The sequence below is a fragment of the Saprolegnia parasitica genome (assembly GCF_000151545.1).
Source record: "Saprolegnia parasitica CBS 223.65 unplaced genomic scaffold supercont2.592, whole genome shotgun sequence".
Classification (NCBI taxonomy): Eukaryota; Oomycota; class Saprolegniomycetes; order Saprolegniales; family Saprolegniaceae; genus Saprolegnia; species Saprolegnia parasitica.
This window is the reverse complement of record NW_012156986.1, coordinates 1-1597: the sequence shown is the minus strand read 5'-3', so window position 1 is coordinate 1597 and position 1597 is coordinate 1. Positions and strand designations below refer to the sequence as shown.

Below are 1597 nucleotides of genomic sequence, written 5' to 3'. Positions count from 1 at the left end.
AAGGCGATGAACCGGGCTGCCGAAGCCGGGAACCTGCATGTGCTTCGGTGGCTTCACGAGCATCGAAGCGAAGGCTGTAGCATCGAGGCGGTCGAGGCCGCGCTCCTCGAAGAACACCCGCACGTCTTCAAGTGGCTCTGCGAGCATCGGCATGAGCTGCCATTGCGCAAGTGTGTACGCCTCGCCAAGCAGCACGGTCCGTCGCACCTCGTGCGCTGGGTACAGGCGCTCGCGCAACGCCGGGCGGCCGACGAGAAACCCTAGCCCAAGGCAAGCAACGATCGATCGACTCTATGCAGGCAAGAAGGACTTGTAAGCGCTGGGTCGGCGATCGCAGATAGATATTGTGTTGTCGACGTTGGACAGCTCAAACTCAAACTCATACCTCCACCCATATCGTTTTTACCTCGTGAAATTGAAGGATTGGGCCACTATTGTGCGTCTGGAGGGCACCTCGTTGTGGATCACCGACTTGAGATGGTCACGGTTCCTCCCGTTGAGCAGACGAGTCGCCAGCGATTTTCTTACGCGATAGCCCAGCTCCTGCGGCAGCAACCTCTAGGATCTGTCTCCGCAAAGAGTCGTATGTTGGATGGTAGTGTTTTAGATGCAAATGTAAATGGAGGCCAGGAGAATCGGGATGCGCTTGGCGGCCTCGAGGTACTCTTCTTTGCTCAGCTCGCCGTCGCCGTTGGTATCGATCTCCTGGAGCAGCTTCATCGTGTCGAGCAAGTCTTGGCCCATGGCCCCAAAGCTACACCAAACACATGGCATTCTTCGTTTCGACAGAGACGACAATGTACCTCGCGCAAACGACGCTGCTCAGCTCTTCGCGCGTGATGCACCCGTCGCTGTCGTAGTCGTAGAACCGAAAGTAAAACCGAGCGCAGCACTCGTCATGCCCCGAGTTCTACGTCCTTGTCGAAACGGCAGTGCACAAGGTGGACTATACCAAGAGCAGTGACCTACATCCACCACATTGTCTATTGTCCAATGTGTCTGCAACGACGGAGACCGTACCAGAGATACCCGGCGACGTCACCGAGAAACTCGCGCGCGTTCAGTTTTCCATGCGCCTCTACAAGTTGCATATTGTGGTTACCGCACATCGCGCAGAGTTGGTGCACCCGTCGGCGCGTACGCTGTCGAGAGCTCGTGCAAGAGGGCGGCATCTTCAGGCAGCTGGTCGTGAAAGTACGACGCCAGCATGTGCTCAAACTGGTCGACGCGGAGCGGGGCAGGCGGCGCCACGTACCCCGCGGTGCCTGTGCTAAGCCGGCGGCGAAGGTGCTTGGCCTCGACCTCGATGCGCGTCGAGTCGTTGACGTCTTCGAGCATCGAGAGCATCGCCGCCCAGTCGAGTTTGGCGCGTTCGCAAAAGCCGCGCAGACTCTATCCATGCGATGAGCGTCTGCCGCACAAAACTTGCACAAGCCACGATGGCGCACCTGGCGCACTTGGTAGCCGGTTTGGCGGTTGAAGGCGAGGGACTTAGTGAGCGCTTCGAGCACCAGCGGCTCGACACTGGTCGCGGCTAAAAACTCGTCCTCTGTGATCTAGTCGTAGGCTTTCGTGATGGACGCGGTGGACGACGCAG

General features: G+C 58.4%; 2 protein-coding genes across 2 annotated transcripts in view; one reads left to right on the top strand and one right to left on the bottom strand.

Moving 5' to 3' along the window:
- SPRG_22381 (hypothetical protein) overlaps window positions 1-264 on the top strand; it is a gene marked incomplete at both ends in the record, with an annotated part of 2525 nt that extends 2261 nt beyond the window's left edge. The window contains one exon of the mRNA XM_012356804.1: window positions 26-264. Within this exon, the coding sequence (XP_012212194.1) occupies window positions 26-264 (239 nt within the window). The remainder of the gene's footprint in view (window positions 1-25) is intronic.
- A 323-nt stretch (window positions 265-587) lies between these two features.
- Window positions 588-1236, bottom strand: SPRG_16929 (hypothetical protein). The gene is made up of 5 exons (XM_012356803.1): window positions 1128-1236; window positions 1021-1078; window positions 953-965; window positions 804-910; window positions 588-754 (listed from the first exon to the last, which is right to left on the bottom strand). Exons 1-5 carry the CDS (start codon window positions 1207-1209, stop codon window positions 604-606), a joined length of 411 nt encoding a protein of 136 aa, XP_012212193.1. The 5' UTR covers window positions 1210-1236; the 3' UTR covers window positions 588-603.
- Window positions 1237-1597: the final 361 nt, after the last annotated feature.

Excerpts from the sequence above, each read along its gene's own strand:
- SPRG_16929 (XM_012356803.1), bottom strand. The coding sequence starts at position 1,209 with ATGCTGGCGTCGTACTTTCACGACCAGCTGCCTGAAGATGCCGCCCTC. Across the intron at positions 1,079-1,127 it reads GACAGCGTACGCGCCGACGG|AGGCGCATGGAAAACTGAAC; the intron begins GTGCACCAACTC and ends TGCAACTTGTAG. Across the intron at positions 755-803 it reads AGCAGCGTCGTTTGCGCGAG|CTTTGGGGCCATGGGCCAAG; the intron begins GTACATTGTCGT and ends TGTTTGGTGTAG.